A 19,268-nucleotide genomic window follows, 5' to 3' on the forward strand; every position below is an offset into this window, starting at 1 on the left:
CTTAGCTTCCAGGGCAATGCTATGTATTGGTGGACTGCCCTTGAAAGAGATAGGAGAATCAATCAAAGTCCCGAGGTCAAATATTGGAATGATCTCAAAGGAGCCCTTAGGAGAAGACATATTCCCTCCTATTATCATAGAGAGCTAATGGATAAGCTCCAATGACTCCATCAAAATAAAATGAAAGTGGAAGAATATAGACAAAAGATGGAGTTATATATGATGAGGGCTGGGATTATGGAGTCCGAGGATACCACCATTGCAAGGTTTCTTAGTGGCTTAAGCCTTGAGATAAGAGATAGAGTAGAATTGTTGCCCTACCAAGACTTAAATGACTTGGTTCAACTTTGCATAAAGGTAGAGCAACAAATTCTAAGGAAAAATTTTCGAAATGACTACTCTAACTCTTATACCAAGAAAGAATTCAAGAGGGAGGGTAAGCAAGTCAAAGAGGAACCCTCCAAAAGTTTCAAGGAAAAGGAGAAACCAAGGGAAGGCACATCTTCACACACTCGCACTAGTGAAATCAAATGTTTCAAGTGTCTTGGTAGAGGTCATGTTGCATCTCAATGCCCCACTAAAAAGACCATGATCTTAAGGGGTGTTGACCACTATAGTAGCCAAGATGAGCAAGAAAGTGAGAGTGAGACTTCTAGTGAGGAGTCTAATGATGAGGCTAAGGAAATTGCCTATCCTTGTGAAGGAGACCTTCTAATGATTAGAAGACTTCTTAGCAACCAACCCATTCCAAAAGAGCCAACACAAAGAGAGAACATCTTTCATACAAGATGTAAAATTTTAGAAAATACTTGTTCTCTCATTGTTGATAGTGGTTCATGTTGCAATTGTTGTAGTACAAGGTTGGTTGATAAGTTGGCTTTGACTATCATTCCCCATCCAAAACCTTACAAATTGCATTGGCTTAATGAAAGTGGGGATTTGACAGTCCAACATTAAGTGAAGGTCAAGTTATCCATAGGGAAATATGAAGATAGTGTGCTATGTGATGTAGTACCTATGGAAGCTTGCCATGTTTTATTGGGAAGACCTTGGCAATTTGACAAGAAAACCATGCATAATGGTCTTACCAATGAAATCACCTTCACTCACAAGGATAGAAAATTTGTCTTGCATCCTTTATCACCATCCCAAGTGGTAGAGGATCAAATCCAAATGAGAAAGAAGTTGGAAAAGGAGAGAAAAGAGGATAAAAAAAAAGTCCTCCCTCTTTCCCAAAAAAAGTAACTAAAGATGAATCTGAGGTGGGAGAGATTGGCGTTCCTTCTCCCAAGGTCATTCAACATGAGAACATTTTGACGATAAAATCTTTGAACCAAGTTCTCAATGATGAACAACCTTCATGCCTCTTGTTGTGTAAAGGAACACTCACATGTACTGCCACAACTCTTGAACTTAAGAATCTACCTCCTAAAATTGAAAATCTTTTGAAAGAGTTTGAGGATATATTCCCTAAGGAAGGGCCTATTGGGCTTCCTCCCTTTAGAGGAATTGAACATCAAATAGATTTAGTGCCTAGGGCTAGTCTACCAAATAGACCAGCCTATAGGACAAATCCTCAAGAAACAAAGGAGATAGAGTCTCAAGTCCAAGAGTTGTTGGAGAAGGGTTGGGTTCAAAAGAGCCTTAGCCCTTGTGCTGTGCCTGTTTTGTTAGTCCCTAAAAAGGATGGGAAATGGAGAATGTGCTGTGATTGTAGAGCCATAAATAACATCACCATTAAATATAGGCATCCAATCCCTAGGCTTGATGACATGCTTGATGAGTTGCATGGGTCCCTCATGTTTTCTAAAATTGATCTAAAGAGTGGTTATCACCAAATAAGAATCAAAGAAGGTGATGAGTGGAAAACCGTTTTTAAGACCAAATTTGGACTATATGAGTGGTTGGTGATGCCTTTTGGGCATACTAATGCACCTAGCACATTCATGAGGCTAATGAACCATGTCCTTAGAGAGTGCATAGGAAAGTTTGTGGTTGTCTATTTTGATGATATCTTGATTTATAGCAAGAGCTTGCATGAGCACATAGACCATCTGAGGTCTGTCCTTACCATGCTTAGGGTAAATAGTTTGTTTGCTAATAAAGAGAAATGTACTTTCTGTGTAGATAGTGTAGTTTTCTTAGGTTTTGTTGTGAACAAAAATGGGGTCCATGTTGACCCTACAAAAATAAAGGCCATCCAAGAATGGCCTACTCCTAAAAATGTTGGAGAGGCTAGGAGCTTCCATGGTTTGGCAAGCTTTTATAGGAGGTTTGTTCCTAACTTCTCTACTTTGGCTTCACACCTCAATGAACTTGTCAAGAAAGATGTATCTTTTAATTGGGGTGAAAAACAAGAGTCTGCTTTTCAACAACTCAAGGAAAATCTCACCAATGCACTCATTCTAGCTTTACCAAACTTTTCAAAAATCTTTGAGCTAGAGTGTGATGCATCCGGTGTAGGAATAAGTGTTGTGTTGTTGCAAGGAGGGTACCCAATTGCTTATTTCAGTGAAAAACTTCATGGTGCCTCCCTCAACTATCCCACCTATGATAAGGAATTGTATGCCTTAGTTAGGGCCCTTCAAACTTGGGAACACTACCTTGTGTCGAAAGAGTTTGTCATTCATAGTGACCATGAGTCGCTAAAATATATGAAGGGCCAACATAAGCTAAATAAAAGACATGCTAAGTGGATGGAATTCTTGGAACAATTTCCTTATGTGATAAAGTACAAGAAGGGCAAAAGTAATGTGGTGGCTGATGCCTTGTCTAGAAGGCACACCTTGTTTTCAAAATTGGGAGCCCAAATTCTTGGATTTGATCACATTCCAGAAATGTATAATCAAGATTCTGAGTTTTCCTCTACTTATGCTGAATGTATGGAAAGACCTCAAGGAGGTTTCTATGTGAATGATGGGTATTTGTTTAAAGAAGGAAAAATTTGTATTCCCCAATGTTCACAAAGAAAACTCCTTGTTCAAGAAACACATGAAGGGGGATTAATGGGTCATTTTGGGGTAGAAAAAACCCTAGGTCTTTTAAAAGAGAAATTCTTTTGGCCCCATATGAGGAAGGATGTCCAAAGGCATTGTAATAGATGTATTTCATGCTTACAATCTAAGTCTAAAACAATGCCTCATGGATTATACACCCCCTTGCCTATTGCTTCAGCCTCTTGGAAAGATATAAGTATGGATTTTGTCTTAGGACTCCCAAGAACACAAAGGGGTTTTGATTCCATTTTTGTGGTGGTAGATCATTTTAGCAAAATGACACACTTTATACCCTACCACAAAGTGGATGATGCTAGCAACATTGCTAGGCTTTTCTTTAGAGATGTGGTCAAGCTTCATGGTATACCCTGCACCATAGTTTCTGATAGAGACACCAAGTTCCTTAGCCACTTTTGGAAAACACTTTGGTCAAGGTTAGGAACTAAGCTTAATTTCTCTACTTCATGTCACCCACAAACTGATGGGCAAACTAAAGTTGTTAATAGGTCTTTGTCTACTATGTTAAGGGCAATTTTGAAAGGGAACCACAAATCTTGGGATGAATGCCTTCCCCATATTGAGTTTGCCTACAATAGAGTAGTTCATAGGACTACTAAAATCTCTCCATTTGAAGTTGTTTATGGCTTTAATCCTCTCACTCCCATGGACTTGCTACCACTTCCTACATCTTTTGATTTTATTCATAAAGAAGGGGTGGCAAAATCTGATTTTGTTAAAAAAATGCATGAAAAGATTAAAAGCCAAATCCAGCAACAAACAGAGAGGTATGTTAAGTACAACAATAAGGGGAAGAGGGAAATGATTTTTGAAGAAGGGGATTGGGTGTGGCTACACCTTAGAAAAGATAGATTTCCTAAGCAAAGGAAGTCTAAACTTAGTCCTCGAGGTGATGGTCCCTTTAAAGTGCTGAAAAGAGTAAATGATAATGCGTATAGGCTAGAGTTGCCTGAAGGCTTTGATGTGCATGCCACCTTTAATGTTGCTGACTTAATACCTTTTGCAGGTGGTATAGATGATGAGGCAGAGACTACAGATTTGAGGACAAATCCTTCTCAAGAGGGAGGGGATGATGAGATGCCTCGAGCCAAGGGACCTATAACAAGAGTCATGGCTAGGAGAATACAAGAGGAATGGGCCTTAAATGCGCATGCAAGGCCCAAGATGAACTTCACTTGGGCCAAGGAAGATGTGAAGACCTAGCCTAGGACATTTTGCTTGTAAATACTAGATTAGGATTTTATTTTGGGCTTTGTAGAATAGGGTTTTCTTTGGGCCATGTATTGGGCCTTAGAGGAAATTGGGCTTTAGAAGTAATTTTGGACCAAAAAGGGGAATTGGGCCAAATGGGCCAGGAGTAGTGTGTCTACTCTAGAAAAGCCTAAAAGCTTCTCAAACTTGCTCTCCAAGGATGAGAGTTAGCTTCCCATGGCAAGACAAGTATGACTTGCTTAGGTGGCAAGTCACACCTTCCACATGCTCCTTTTTGGCTCCAAAATTCAACTTTCTAGACTCCTTTTTCCCTCCACTTTTTGGAGACCCCTTGGTCTCATTTTAGCCTATAAATAGAAGGCTTAGGAGATGTATTTTTCAGCTTGAAATTGAGTAATGAATTGCTGCCCAAATTTGTGCACAAATCTCTTTTGAGCTCACCTTAGAGTAAACTCTTCTCTAGTTTACTCTAGTCTTCTTCCTTAGGAGTTGGCCTCACCTCTCTTAAGAATCCTTTCACCTACACCAAACCAAACACCTTAAGCTTCTTTCCTTCATGCTTCCGCATCCAACACCATCCATGGAGCCTCCATTCTTCATGCAAGCTTCAATGGAGACAAGAAGAAGCCATCACTACATTATATTAACAACGTTACAATTAAATAAGGAAGAAAATCAAGCAAGCAATCATGAAGATATGGATAGAAATATCAAACCTGGAGAGAACACCATACAAGACCTTTTACCTTTGCCGTTGATCTCCCTAACAACATGTTATGTGCAACAATTGAACTATGATATAGGGAATAAGTTAGGATATTTTTATATAACATGTCATATTCATAAGATTGATATTGAGGTTCTTACCAATCTATCACTTGTCTAAGATGGTTGGGGGGAGGGCGATGCAAAGAGCAAAACCACACAGCAAGGTTCTCCCTTAGGGAAACCACAAGTAATTGCCAATGACGCCTGATAAGAAAATAAATTCATTTTTATGCATTAAAATGACTGATTATATTCATAAGTTAACAAAAATGACTTACCTAGCAACATAAGGGACAAAATAAATTTCTTTTCCACGTTGAAAGCATTTGGTCACATATGCTTGGATGTCATCAAACTTGTTGCCTTCATGGGTGAGTTGGGGGTCTATAAACCCATATAGATCATTCAGCCCCATAGTTTCAGTGACACCAGACAGATACCTAAACCAAAAATTGATTTGATATAAGTAAATACATAAATATATCAAGTAACTATATATAATGATTAAAAGACTTACATCATCCATAATTGAATAATGGTAATATTGAGTTCCTCTTGTCCCCGTGTAAGCTCCAAGACATCTTGGGAATGCAAGTAAAGTGGGATGTCAAGATCTCTCCCAAAAATGTTAGCATCCCAAGGAAGCTGCATCGGCTTATCAGCTATGATTTCTGCAAGTTGGAGCAATGCACCAAGAGGATCGTCCAAAGAGAGAAGAATCTTCTTTGATTGAGGTTTTTCCTATATTGATGCAATTTCAGTTAAAATGGAATATAATTTAAGTTTGAATATAATAAACATGTAAACTTAAAACTGTAGTATATTTGTGGGTTTAAGAGTCTGTACCGGGGGGTCAGTATCAACCAAATCTCTAGGCCAGGCGAGGAAACACTGGAATGCCTGTGCCACAGTATACACCTCATTTGTTGGCACAGGAACTAAAGCATACGGCATGAGAACCTCCTCTACCGTGACCTTAACCTCATCCTCTGATAACTCCATGCCATGAAGAACTGTGGCTGCCTCAAATACTTTTCCACGAGCCACTAGTGTCTTCTCTGTACCATCCCAAATATATAGCTGACATGGATGAGTGTCATCCATGTCATCCCCGGGTGGAGCTGAACAACTCCCCTTTCCGCTTCTACCTGTTAGAGTCAACGATTTATTAATGTTATTCAATTACTTTATTAAATATCATTTATTCAATTCATAACTTATAGAAAACAAATTTACCTGTGGGAGGCACAAATGGGTCTAGTTCATGCGGATGATCCACTGGCGAACGAATGCCATAATGCTCAAATTGGCGCATTAGTTCTTCTCTCACCTGCGCCGTGATCATTTCCTTTAGTCTTTGTTCATAATCAACACCATGACTGCATGAAGACTAACGAGAGGAGGAACCAAAAAATTGGCGTATGCCGACTCCTGATCCAGCACCACGCACACGTCCAGGGTGCTCAGGTCATCCAATTGCAGCAGCAAGTATGTCATGACGACCTTTTGGAATGAATCCTCCTTGGGAGGTCTGCTCAACCAATGAATCCTACAATGTAACAAAAAAATTTATAAATCAAAATACAATATAAAACATGAACGAGCAATTTAGATAAGAATTGTATCTTACAATTTTCTCAGAGATTTCTCGTGCAGAGTCAGAAGTGTAGTTGCCCGATGAGCGTAAACGGGCTAACTTCCACTTCTGATGACGTGATGGTGGTGAAGGAGGCTCAGTATCTTCACCCTCAGAAGGTGGGGGCCTAGATTTTTTCTTTTCTGTCATTATCTTCTCTTCAAGTTTTCTATACCCACCATGAGATAATATGTGTGGGTTTTTATTTTGAGCACTTATGCTTTGAGCCTTTTTCCTCTTTACCTGTAACATATAAAACCCACTTTATGAATTACTTAAAATTTTGCATAATTATCAATTGTGCTATTGATGATTTCAAATAAACATACCTGCCATCCCCCAGATGTCCAAAGCTCAAGAAACTAACGCCATGTGTCTTCATCAATCCAAGTGTATTTCAACAATGGATTTTCATTCTTTTTATGTTCAAAGACATACCTTGACGTCAACTTGGTCTTAAAACCACGAAATTTCTCAGCCACTGATGACAAACATTTTTGTCTTAGCATCGGCATATTTGGAATATCAAATGTTAGCTGCAATATAGAAAATTTCATCAACAATATTTATCATATTATCAACAAAATCAAAGTATAACTGTAATAACATTAATATTAGTTACCAATAAATCTTGCCATATCATTTCCCGATCAACTTCAGTGACATGATCAAAAGATGGCGTAAGGATTGATATTCTCTCTCGTGCCAACATTCCTAAATAGCTTTTGAAGACGTCCCCAAAACGACCACTAGGCTCACCAGTGTCGACGTTAATATCAACATGTGTTTTCTGACTTTTAGCTCTTCTAATTAAGAGCTCTCTCAACCTAGTGGCTCCTCTGGTGGGTCTCTTAGTAGGTGCTTCATCCTCTGATGAAGTATAATGTTCAGCCATGTATCTGTGAAATGAAAACATAAAAAAACATTAATAAGCAACTGGCAAATTAATATATAAAACATTATTTAACAAAACACCTAAATGTTAACAAGAATATGAAATTCATACATAAAGTTATTGATTGGTCATATGTATATTCCTTCATCGTGATCTTCTCGAATTGCATGTACATCATCAACTAGATGGATTTCATCAACATTTATCGTTCTTCTAAATGGGTGGGTGACAACAATATTAAGATCACTCATATTCTCTTCATTAGGATCAATTTGTTTTTTTCCATGAAGAGCAACAAACCAATGTTCAGACGCAGGATCTTTAACATAGAAAACCTGAGATGCTTGTTATGCCATGATAAATGGCTCGTCTCGATAACCCACCTTTCGAAAATCCACTAGAGTCATCCCTGATTCATCTATTTTGACACCACTCTTATTGTCAATCCACTTACATTTGAACAGTGGAATAGTAAACATGGTATAATCAACCTCCCATATCTCTTGTATTACACCATAATATGTCATTGATCCTACTACAGGATTTTGATCTTTAGATGTAGAAAATTTTAGCGACTCAGCTTCAAGACTGACTCCACTATTTTGTACTGTGCTTTTATCATCAAGAGACTTTGTATAGAATGTGCAATTATTGATTTCATAACCTGTACAACAGATGACATCAAATTTCAACCCATTTGCTAACCACATCAAAGTCTCAGAGCATTGCGAATCTTTCAAAACCTCAGATTTAAACCAAGGCATTAATGTTCTATTATGCTCCATCAAATGCCATTTCTCTGATTGTCTTGGATTGTTCTCTTTCACAATGACTTTGTGTGCAGATAAGTAAGGCATTACCTCATTTGTGTTGTTCAATATGTATAGGTGTGCTTGCATCAACTCTTCACGATTTTTGGTAACCACACTCACACCTCGTATGCTGTTACTTATAGAACACCTGTTCAACCATGATCTGTGAGGAACTCATATCGGTTTTGCTTTTGCCATGTAATCTGAACAAAACTCGACACTTTCTTCAGCAATATATCTTTCGATCATTGAAGCTTCTGGACGATATTGATTTTTCACATACCCTTTCAAAATCTTCATGTAATGTTCAATGGGATACATCCATCTTAAGTATACTGGTCCACAAAACTTGATTTCTCTCACCACATGAACAAGTAAATGTACCATGATGTCAAAAAATGATGGAGGGAAAAACATCTCTAGCTGACACAAGATGATAACAATTTCGGCTTGAAGTTCATCTAACTTTAAAGGATCAATGACTTTGCTACAAATTGAAGAGAAGAATGCACACAAACGCGTTATAGTTTGTCTAACATTTTTGGGTAAAATTCCACGAATAGCTACAGGTAACAATTGTTGCATTAAGATGTGACAATCGTGAGACTTTAGGCCAACAAGTTCACGAATATATATGCACTAATAAATTACTAGAAAGTGATTAATCTTCTTAAACTGTCCAATCGGACAATTCAAGATTCAATACATTTAAATTATTAGTATTGTATCCCCTTATATCTAATTTAAAAAAAATGTAGTTTTTTCAAAATGAAAACTCGGGGACAATACATAATTTTCGTATTGAATCTCAAATGGGAAACTAAGGCTAACTCACAAATCAAACAAATATTTAAGTAAATAATAAACCACATATATATATAACATATTACTAATACATAATAAACAACAAAATCTTACAAAATAATAGAATTAAGAACCTGGGAGCGTGAAAATTGAATGACAATGGAAGATGATGCACACCCTCGATATTGAGGTCTTCAAGAGCTATAACATGTAATAAAATAAATAAGAGACCATAAAAATAGCAAAAGAACAACGCAAAAATCAACCAAAAATCTCATCAAAATGCAAAACAATTACCTAAATCATAAAAAAATATACAAAACAAAAGAAAAAATAACGCGTTTTGAATTTACCTCAGACCAAATTGGCGAACAAGGCGCAAGATACTCGCCGAAGTAGTCACACGGAGCAGCAGTGCAACGTTTGTCGACAAGTGGTGGCTGTGGGGGACCGTGGCGAAGTGGGGCGACGGATGCACGACGGAGGGCGCGACGGAGGACGTGACGTCCGCGCAAAAGAGTGCGCAACCAGAGGCAGTGTGACGGTGGCGCGCAGGATGTAACACCCCCGGATCCTCTTGGGCTTACCAGGCATCCCACCTGCCACCCTCAAACCGGTTGTGTTAGGTCCGCAGCCCAATACACCGCGCAACTGGTGGCGTCTCTCAATGATTGAGGGGTGTTAAAGCTCAGGTCTGAGGTTCAATCCTCCCTGGGAACAACCCACCTGCTAGTTGGTGCTAGAGGTGATGGGTTGGGGTGTATTGGGCTGCGAACCTAACACAACCGGTTTGAGGGTGGCAAGTGGGATGTTGGTAAGCCCAAGAGGATCTGGGGGTGTTACACAGGAGGCCGCAGCGGAGGAGCGACAGTGGCACGACGGAGGCCGCAACGAGGGCTAGACGGTGGCGCGACGGTGGCTGTTTCCTTTTCGACGGTGGCGCGACGGTGGCTGCCTCCTTTTCGCCTGCTGTTCGGTGGCGGAGCAAGACCGGCGACCCAAACTTCGTGGACGAAGGCGCAATCGGCGATGGAGAGGGCGGCTAACGGAGGGCACGGTGGGGGATCGCTTCGCGAAAGAGAAGATGATGAACAGTGAGGGTTCGCGCGATTTGGGAACATAAATAAAGGATATGGCCTCAGTTCTGTAAACACCCGAGGCAGAAAGGATGATAGGCCTCGGTTCTTCGCCACCCGAGGCCAAATCGAAGTTATAGGCCTCGGTCCTTTGTCACCTGAGGCCAAAGTGTGCGCTGTCAGTGGCAGTTTTGTAAATTTGGGGGCCACAGATGGGTTATAGGCTTCGGTTGGTTGAGAACCGAAGCATAAAACTAGTTATATGCTTCGGTTGATTGGGGACCCGAGGCAAAATGCTGAGAAAATTTTCAAAAATGCCACCGCCTCCTTATAGGCTTCGGTCCCGCAGTAACCGAGGCCTATAAGGCGAGTTAAAAACCCCATTCTGCACTAGTGATATATGAGTTTACTTTATGAATGAATAGAAACAAAGTTCATACATATTTTTAGTTTTTCCTTACATCAATCGATTTGAAAAGAAATATAATTATATGGCAATGTTGAAGAATTCAGGAAAATAGCATCGACCAAACTCCGACACAAATAGTCCAAAACCGACACAAATTTATATTTATTGTTGTCCAACGTTGGAAAGCTAACTATGAAAAAATCATGAAGGCTAATTTAGATGTGTCGTCTAGCTCACGCAAATTGCAGTGTAATAACGTCGTCCTTGTGACACAAACATGTTTAGTTAAATGAGTAAAAAATTTAAAGTCTAAAGCTTTAGCGTTGGCTAGGGCATGCTAGATACTAAAGCTAACATGGGCTATACAACGATAATAGTAAATAATAATTTAAAATGGTTATTGAATGTGTGAGCTAGCTGACACTTTGTATTAAATGATGTGTTGGCTAGCTGATACTATAATAATTAAAAATGCATGTTGAATGTGTGGGTTAGAGGATACTTAAAAATTTAAATTAGTAAATGGTGCGTGGGTTGGCCAACACAAATAGCGAGGCTGGAAACCCTACTATAGCTACCCTTGACTAATTCTATTTGTTTATTCTGAACCCAAATTTTAAGTACAAGCATGATCACAATTGTAGAATCAATATAATCTCAGTTATCCATCCAGAAGTCAGTCTAGTTAGAATTATTAATTAAATTAAACTACATTCATCCTTCATTGAGTCATAAATATCAAATTGGAATACACATAAGTTTATAAAACCTAAGTGGATAACACACCAAAGTGTACATAGTTCAAGTCATAATTTGTTTACAATGTTCACCATACAAATAAGCCTACTAACTAAAACTAGAAAATGAAGTTGAAGAAGTTGAAGTCATGGTCACTCAGCACTACAAAAAGTCCATTGAATATAGTACCTGTGAAATGAGAAATGAATATGTAAGACAAATATATAAAAAATACAAGCAATGTACACCCTATAATTAAGCAACATGAGTTGTAGAAAAGGATATAAAATTTTTTTACTTTAACAAAGTTGTAATATACATCAAATATTGAAATTTAACTAGGATTAAGTTATAATATGATTTACCTCATCAAGTCCTTGTTCAAGGGATGGGTTGATCATCCAATAAAGGATCATAATGTGGATGCACATGACTGTTACCTGTTGAAGTGTTTGCAGTCTATCTTTCCATTGAGGCTAATTTTCAGTTCATCAACTTCATTTGTTCTTCCATCATCGCACATTTCTTATTTGTTTCAACCAATCCTTCAGATGTTGCAGCAGCTTTCTCATCAGTTGTAATAACTCTTGAAGTGGCTTGTCTTACTTCTTCACGAAGTCTATTTGCCTTTTGCAACTATTTTTGCGTAGGAAGAATTGCGCGGGATAATGTTGAATGTTGAGTAAGGGATGACACACCATTCATAAATGTTGACAGCCAAGTCCCTGGTGTCATAAAATCTACCTCTACTCTTCCCTCCAACAACATCTCTCCAGTATTCATTCCTAGTTTCAGTTGTAGATTCTGCAGAAGTATCAGATTCCTTATCCCGCAAACATTGCAAATATGCTTCCTATTCAATCATAATATTTGAAAAGTGTTAGATTTATATAAAAAAAATATAAAAAAAGTTGAGTAATGAAATTGATAACATAACTAGGTTTCACGTGCACATGTATCTACTCAGGAACCGTCCTTCTTCTTATGAGTGGCAAGAAATAACTCATATGGGTCCACAAGACGACCATGTTTTTGCTCCTGAGAAATATTATGCTATTAGAATGATTATATTTTTTAATCATGTAAGAAAATATAGAGATATATTGTAAGACCCACAAAATTTAATTAATTAAATAAATAAATAAATAATAAATAAGAGTAGTGGGAACCTTTATGACATTAAATGTTGAATGATGCGATGTGGAAAAGTACTAGCTTAAGTGGTTGAGAGTACTTGGTTGTGTGAGAGGACTTGGGTTCAAGTCCTATGTATGCCAATTACGTGTTATTTAATTGATTATTATTTTAATAATATGCTTGATCATGATGAGTGATAAGATAATCCTAGAATTATAGGAATTGTCACGAAACATAAATTGGTTGAATGGTTGTGCATCAATTTGACATTGGCATGGTTATGAGTTCAAACCTTGGTAGATCCAAATTAAACTTTCTTTTCCCAAAATTCTCTTTGGCATGAATGTGAAAGGGCGGAGAAACCCTAGCTGGACCGTGGGAGAGCAAGGAGGGAACTGTCTTTTAAGCATGTTATGGGCTCGATTCATTGGTTTTCTAAGTTCTAGGTGGTTTTTAATCGGTGGAAAGGGTGTTTAGATTATTAACTGACTAAATAGAAACGAATAATTATGAAATTATGAGGTGATACAGAGAAATTGGATGATCGTGGCATAATCTCATTCTAGATGATAAGTTGTTTTGTGTGGCTCTTAAATACAATTTTGAGTGTGGGTCTCGGTTGGGGGTCGAATTAGTTAAGAAACAAATTATGGTCCTTGGACCGAGAAGTAGAATGGCAATTGTGGCATAATCTCATTCTAGATGATAAGTTGTTTTGTGTGGCTCTTAAATACAATTTTGAGTGTGGGTCTCGGTTGGGGGTCGAATTAGTTAAGAAACAAATTATGGTCCTTGGACCGAGAAGTAGAATGGCAATTGTGAGTTAGTAGTATGATTTAATTTGGGAATAAATTGTGAGTTGTGAGATGGAGAAATTTAGTGTAAGCAACGGTCATAATTGCTTAGTAATTGGAGGCATAAAAATGATACAATGAGGGTCTAGGTCAATTTTGACAATGTATGGTCATTCTTAGTATGAATTCGTAAGTAAATGGGTGTGCGTTTTCAGTGAATTGTGTATCATCTTCCATGTTATTATGTTCATTATGATTTTCTAATTCATTGTATGCTACTTCTTCATATCCACCTTTATCATCTCTTAGTTGACCAAGCAGGTCATCATTTGACACATATTGAGTATTATTTTAGGATAAGGCATATAATATACTTGAATTGCATTTGATGCAAGTATAAAAGGATCATAATTTGAATACCTTCTTCGGTGATGAAACTCAACAATATCATATTCCTTATGAACTTTTACACCTCGATTCCTTTCAAAATCAAAACATTGGAAATTGATAAAACTAATTGTTTTTTTGTTTCTCCTATGTATTCAAGTTACATAATCTCTTTTATGATACCATCATAATAATTTTCTTCATCTCTGCTATGATCATCACCCTTAACACAAACTCCATAATTGACTATTTGCTTCCCAATGCTCCATTCTTCTATATGAAACTTGAAACCATTGACAAAATAAATAGGCCAAGTAACAACCTTTTTCCTTGGACCCCACGCTAAGTCATGCAAAAGTTGACTTTCAACCATATTGTTCCTATCATGAACCTATGAATGATAAGAGAATATCAAATATAGTCACTAGTGTAAAAACTTATTATTAGTGTTATGATTGATTTACAATCAATACTTACATAATTTGCAAACCATCCAGGAAAGTCAGAAGCAATCCTAGCCTCAATTTCTCTTTGAGTGATGTTTGGATTTACTGCTTCTAGAAATTGTTCAAATATTCTAACATTTATACATAACATTATGTTAGTTACTATATATACATGAATAAAATATACATGTCAAAATTGATTTAGGTACTTACTTGATGAATGATTGTACTTCTTCGCAATTAAGTAATACATGCAAATGTACATCATCTAATTCTTTGTTATTTAAATACCTACTTGAAGAAGTTCCACTAAAGCGACCAGGATGATTAAAAATTGTTGATGTTTAATCCATTTCTTCATTTTCACCTCCTTCGTCATTGCGACTTACTTTATTTCTCATTGTTTGCACATGAGGGTCAAAATAATATGAACAAAAATGAGAAGTCTCTTGTACCAAATATGCCTCACATATTGAGCCTTCAATATGTGCCTTGTTCTTAACCATTTATTTTAACTTATTCAAATACTTGATATAACATAATAATATAATTCATTACTAATTTCATTGAAGAAAAATGTGCATGTTTAGTAAATTACCTCTCAAATGGATACATCCATTGATATTGAACATGACCTCATATTCTTGCTTCATAAGGTAAATGCATAGGTACGTGTTCCATTGAGTTGAAGAATGCAGGCAGAAAGAATCGTTCCAATTTACACAATGTAATGACAATATTTTGTTCCATTAGTGACAAATCATCCACTCGCAAAATTGTTGAGCACAAATCTTTGAAGAATTTACTCAACACAGCTAGAGGTTTCCAAACCTCATTTGGCAATGCACTAAAAGCAATAGGCAACAATTGCTTCATAAATACATGGCAAGCATGACTTTTCATTCCAATCATTCTTCCTTGTTCTATGTTCACACACCTACGCAAATTTGAGGCATAACCATCAGGCATTCTCAACTTAGTAATCCATTTATACATAACAACTTTTTGTTCTTTAGATAACACAAACTTTGCTTTAGGCTTCACAAGTTTTTCGTCTGGTAGTTGTTGTAATTCTAACTCCTTTCTTCTACAATATTTTTTTAAATCCATTCTTCCCTTCATATCATCTTTGGTCTTATCTTTGATATCCATAATTGTATTAAAGAATTGTCGAACACATTTTTTTTCAATATGCATCACATCAAGATTATCCCTTAATAGGTTGGAATTCCAGTATGGCAATTCCCATAATATGTTGTTTTATTCAATTATGAGCTACACCATAACCATGACAAGAAAATTGTACTTCCCTAGTTACTTCAGGAAAATAGGCAACTTGTTCCCATACATCATCCCCATTCAACATCAAAGGAGGTTGAGAATATTCAACTCTATTATTCAAAAATGCATTCTTATTTCTTCTATATGCATGATCCATAGGAAAAAATTGATGATGATAATCAAACCAAGAAAACTTACGACCATTGTCCAACCAAAAACTCTTCGAATTATTCATGCAATATGGACATGCCAATCTTCCTGATGTACTCCAACCAGACAACATACCATATGTAGGGAAATCATTGATTGTCCACATTAATTCAACTTTCATGATAAAGTTTTGTTTTCTTGATATGTCATATGTTAACTCACCTTCAATTCATAATAGTTTTAACTCATCTATCAATGGTTGCAAATAAACATCTATTTTTTCCTTTGGACTTTTTGGCCCAGGATAATCAAAGTTAAAAACATGTATAGAGTAGTCATGCACAACTCGGGTGGTAAATTATAAGGAGTTAATATCACCGGCCAACAGGAATATGGTTTTCCTGATTGACCGTATGGTATGAAACCGTCAATGCATAACCCCAATCTTACATTTCTTGGTTCAACTGCAAAATCAGGAAATGTTTCATCAAAGTGTTTCCATGCTTCTCCATCTGACGGATGACACAAAAGTCCTTCCTTTCTTTTATTTTCATAATGCCACCTCATATGTGGAGCAGAGCTCATTGATGCATATAATCTCATAAGCCTAGGAATGAGGTAAATAATGCATTCTTTTCACAGGAACATATTTATGTTTACCCCTACCCACCTTTTTTGTCTTGTGACAAAACTTACATTCTGTTTGTCCTCATCCAAGTAGAATAACATACACCCATCAATACAGCAATCATTTTTTTTTTGCAGATAAACCAAGTTTTGAAACTAGTTTCAAGGTTCTATAGTAATCTTTTACTATAAAGTTCTTTGCTAGGTGTGTTTCTTTTAAAAGAGCCAACGTTTGATTGAAAGATCTTTGGGACATGTTTCCCTCTGATTTAATTGTCAACAATCTAACAACAACATATAACTCAGTGTGATTAGTACATCCTGGCCATAGTGGTTTTTGTGAAGCATGTAATAAATCATAAAAAATTTTGCTTCAGAATTTGGAAACTCTTCATTTTGTTGACCATAATTATTTGAAAACTCTACACCAACAACTTCATGGATCATACGGTCAAAGTCTTGATTATGATCCTCATGTGCACGTGTAGATGGATTTGGATAAGTATTATACACATCACACAAAGTTGGATCAATTTCTCCATGACATGTCCAATACCAATAAGAAGGCACAAATCCCCTTTGATAGAGATGAACTTTAACCCCTTTGATAGAGATGAACTTTAACATCTCCAGAATCTAAGAAGTTAAGATGTTTGCATTTACTACATGGGCATATAATTTTACCATTTGACAAGTTTGATTTTTCTAGAGCAAAAGACACAATTTAAAAATGCTTCAGTGTATCCCTTTTGACCAGGTAAGAGTGTGGTATACGTCCAACTACGATTTTCATGAACATTCATTTTCTGTCATGTAATGAACCAATGAAAAGTTTTAATAAGTCACACACCATAATATACCAAATATCTTTGCACTTTTTCCTTGTATACCAATTTTTGATATTCAAAATTGTATTTACAAGCTTAGAATTTTTCACTTAGCACTTTAATTTAAAATAAAAAAGTCAATTTTTCATTTCAAAACTAATAAAAATATTCACTTTTTTATCACTCCTATATGATCCTTAATTTTATGTCACAAGAATAATTTTTAATCACAATAAAAAAGTCAAATTTATGTTTCAAACTAATAAAAATATTTACTTTTTTACCACTCCTATATGATCCTTAATTTTGTCATAAGAATAACTTTTAATCATAATAAAAAAATCAAATTTACATTTCAAAGTAATAAAAATATTTACTTTTTTACTGCAAGGTCAATTTATCTTAATCAAAATAAAAAAGCCAATGCCAATGCTAAAGTTAAGTTCAATGTATTATTCTCGTTGTCAACGTTTTATAGCTTTGCATCTATTTTCTATCTCATACATTTAATTACCACTCCCACCTATATTTATCTAACTAGAAAAATTCCTCACTTAGTGAATTATTAATTTTATGTAAGAATTAATTAACATTACTCGTGTAATTATTAAATAGAAAACATAGACATTGTGTTAGTTAATATTAATTTGATGTAATTAAGATAGATGTTTGACCCCTGGGCAAAGGGACATGTCAGGTAGTACCAAAATTGAGGACCTTGTGCGGTGTTTGATTGATAGTATGAATAGTGAGAAGGAATTCTAATTCTAATTCTATTCTAATTATAATTCTTGCTCTGCAAAGGGAAGGGACAATGAAAGAAATGAAACAACTACCAAGTTGATTCCTTAATAATAGTCAATCACCGTGACACGCCATAAACTTAAATATTCAAGTAATGTTTTGCAAAACACGCTATAAGTAGATCAAATAACATAAACTTAACAATAGTACGAACATAGTATTTGATCTTATCAGTGATTTATATATCGATAGAAAATGATCCAAGGGATTCACGAAAAACCACCAATCTAAAATTAAGTTAACTCACTTTCTAAATTACATTTGCACTAAAATGTCTAAAATTTCACTTACCTTAGGTACTGCAATAGGTGCACCTCATTTAAGGCCTAAAATGATCCAAATTGTCCAGAAAACTTAAGAAACAAACTGTAGAATTACACACACCGATAACAATTAAATGTGTGGAGATGATATCACAAATTTCATTAAACAAAACCACATAGATTAAAGCATATAGATTCTTAAAATGGGTTTATCTTACTCATGCAACACAGTGCATACCAACTATTCTTCTTAGTGTCAGAACATACACCAGAACATAAATTTGTCCCTCTTTCTACAAAATCACTGTCCAAAATTACCCACTTTCCCTCAACAAAACTGGTGGATATAATCCATTTTCCCTCTCTTGAATGTCACTAGTGCACATTAGGAATTAAAACTCCCTAGGAATTAAAACCCGATACACGAATCATAAACCAACACTATTATAAGCACCTTTGCCTAATATATTATGAAAAGTTCAATAAGTTAATGACATTAAAAGCATTGTTTCACATTCATATAATTCTTGTGATTATAGTCTATGGATAACGCTTGGATGGCTCTAGCAACGCAAGAAAACCCGAGAATTCTCCTTCTCCCTTCGCCACTCACTGATCTTTAATCTCCCCCAAAAAAATAAATTAAAATTGAACAAACAACAACACTACTGAAATTAACAACTCATCACAAAAAATAGGGTAAAGTAAAAAGAGAATAACAAAGGATTCACAAATAATGTTGTATCCAACAACACTACCACAGTGAGTTGTAACTAGAAAAACCCATTGTGATGAATGTAGAGATTTCAAATAGCAGCTCGTGCCAAGCAACATGACAGTCCACTATGATGCAACAATCCTTACATTAGGTCTCCACTAAAAGACATTATGGCTAAAATAGGGTTCTAAAGGAGAAATGGTTTGTACATTTAGGCGACAAAGTGAGATTGGTGTGTCAATTTGGGATTTAGGGCTCAAAGAGAGAATTTGGTTTAATAATTTCTAGATTTTGAACTCAAATAGCAAGACTGATTTTCAAATCTAGAGACTGAGGGCTGAAAGTTTTGGCAACCTTGAGCAACATCTCAAAGCTCAAAAATTGAAGACATTCCTTGAACTTTCAGGCAAGGTATATCCGGATTTGGTAAAAGTAATCTATGCCAATCTCAAGTTCAGCAATGGCATTCT

The 19,268-nt window shown here is 36.3% G+C and overlaps 1 protein-coding gene and 1 pseudogene across 1 annotated transcript; both read right to left on the bottom strand.

Moving 5' to 3' along the window:
• Nucleotides 1–5,268: 5,268 nt before the first annotated feature.
• On the bottom strand, nucleotides 5,269–5,948 carry LOC146881758 (uncharacterized). The gene is made up of 3 exons (XM_085669332.1): nucleotides 5,841–5,948; nucleotides 5,512–5,735; nucleotides 5,269–5,434 (listed from the first exon to the last, which is right to left on the bottom strand). Exons 1-3 carry the CDS (start codon nucleotides 5,946–5,948, stop codon nucleotides 5,269–5,271), a joined length of 498 nt encoding a protein of 165 aa, XP_085525458.1.
• Nucleotides 5,949–11,983: 6,035 nt separating this feature from the next.
• Nucleotides 11,984–16,989, bottom strand: LOC146881759 (uncharacterized; annotated as a pseudogene).
• Between the last annotated feature and the right edge of the window lie 2,279 nt (nucleotides 16,990–19,268).

Source organism: Vigna unguiculata, chromosome 11 (genome assembly GCF_037176805.1).
Source record: "Vigna unguiculata cultivar grain cowpea cultivar isolate G323 ecotype 2 chromosome 11, ASM3717680v1, whole genome shotgun sequence".
Classification (NCBI taxonomy): domain Eukaryota; kingdom Viridiplantae; phylum Streptophyta; class Magnoliopsida; order Fabales; family Fabaceae; genus Vigna; species Vigna unguiculata.

What these genes read in the sequence shown, in the direction of transcription:
- LOC146881758 (XM_085669332.1), bottom strand. Translation starts at nt 5,948, where the DNA reads ATGCCGTATGCTTTAGTTCCTGTGCCAACAAATGAGGTGTATACTGTG. An exon ending in TGGTTGATACTGACCCCCCG is followed by an intron (nt 5,736 to 5,840) that starts GTACAGACTCTT and finishes GCATCAATATAG; the next exon opens with GAAAAACCTCAATCAAAGAA. An exon ending in ATTATTCAATTATGGATGAT is followed by an intron (nt 5,435 to 5,511) that starts GTAAGTCTTTTA and finishes TTTTTGGTTTAG; the next exon opens with GTATCTGTCTGGTGTCACTG.